General features: G+C 40.6%; 1 protein-coding gene across 1 annotated transcript in view; it reads left to right on the top strand.

Moving 5' to 3' along the window:
* LOC100575916 (SET and MYND domain-containing protein 4-like) overlaps nt 1-1,437 on the top strand; it is a 6,238-nt gene continuing 4,801 nt past the window's right edge. Inside the window, exons 1-2 of the mRNA XM_008188782.3 lie at nt 1-447; nt 555-777. Of these exons, the coding sequence (XP_008187004.3) occupies nt 1-447; nt 555-777 (670 nt within the window). The remainder of the gene's footprint in view (nt 448-554; nt 778-1,437) is intronic.

Here is a 1,437-nt window from a genome sequence, read left to right as displayed (position 1 = left end):
ATGGCATCAGGCAACGGAGATCCGGTAAACTATGCTCACTACACCGATCGGCTGAAGAAGCCTGACGTGCTGTCCGAACTGAAGTCTGCCGACAACAAGTTCTTGTTCACGCGGGCACTGCTCGCAGAACACGGCATGTTGCCCACGACATTGGATCGTCCCCCCGACAGCGGTGTGCGCCCAGTCACCGAAAAATGGAAGACGGATTTTGAACATGGTCTCATGCTTTCCGTGAATCAGCAATATAAGGAAGCCGCCAAGCAATTTTCTCGGTCCATGGTCGACGGCGAGCCGGGAACCGTTAACCACTCTCTAGCCATGATTAACCGGGCAATTGTGCTTTACCACTTGGGTCAGTTCACACGTAGCTTGATGGACGTGCGCCAGGCCATGGGGTCCAAGTACCCGCCCGAGATGGGGCACGTATTGTATGAGTTTGCCGGAATGGTATACATCGCATTGGGCCGCCGCAAGGAGGCTGAGCAGAGCTACGCTGAGTGCTTGCGACGGTTGGACGAGGCGGAAATGACCGCTGAAGGGAAACAAAATTTCAGGCAGAAAGTCGCCGTCGCCGTGGACAAGTGCAAGAACTGCAAGTGCAAGGAAGTTGTGTCGGACTTGGACATTTCGGACGATTCGGACTTGGAAAACCCGTTTCCCAACCGGCTGGTGGGTGGCAAAAACAAGAGCATTCCGGCGCTTTTTCGGCCTTTTTGGAACTCAAATCGTCCAAAAATATGGGACGAGGTGTTTACACCACTCGCGACATAAACCCAGGTATTACCTAGTTATCAATTTATAAATAATTATAGGTATTAGCGGGTATTAGGTACCCAGGCCGTAACGCAAATTAATAATTTAAATTATAAAAAGGTGGGTAAGTGGATTTCGCTCTGCTGTACAGTAGGTTACAAGTGGGTCACTGTATAATGGATGGTATTAAATTTGAATTTAATGATATAATATCATTGTATAAGAAAAACGATTCTGAGCGGAGACGGTATGTTAGTCTAGGTATAAGACATAATATTAAATTAGGTACCTATAATAAATTCCAAATTAATCATATCAATATATCATAATATTTATTAGGTACTTATAACGCGTTATACATCAACAAAAAACCGTGGTACTATCATAGATATATAATAGTATACTTTAGAAGTTTCAAGTACCCACGAATAATATTATACAATCACAACAAAATAACTAAAATAGTTATCCTACGTTTTTAATATGTAATTTCGTCCAAATTTGTACTTTAAATGACTATAAAAAATAACTGCGTAAATGTATTTTTTAGATTTTTTGGTAACAGAATTAATTACTTACGTGGAATCTTGTTTTAAATTTTCATTCTTAGATACAAAAATTGAACATTTTATAATTTTTAATTACAAATATTTTTCAAATTAAAATTTAATAAATTTTGTCAAA

The sequence above is a fragment of the Acyrthosiphon pisum genome, chromosome X, assembly GCF_005508785.2.
Source record: "Acyrthosiphon pisum isolate AL4f chromosome X, pea_aphid_22Mar2018_4r6ur, whole genome shotgun sequence".
In the NCBI taxonomy this organism is placed as follows: Eukaryota; Metazoa; Arthropoda; class Insecta; order Hemiptera; family Aphididae; genus Acyrthosiphon; species Acyrthosiphon pisum.
Note: the sequence above shows the minus strand (reverse complement) of the source record. Positions and strands in the feature narration are given on the sequence as shown.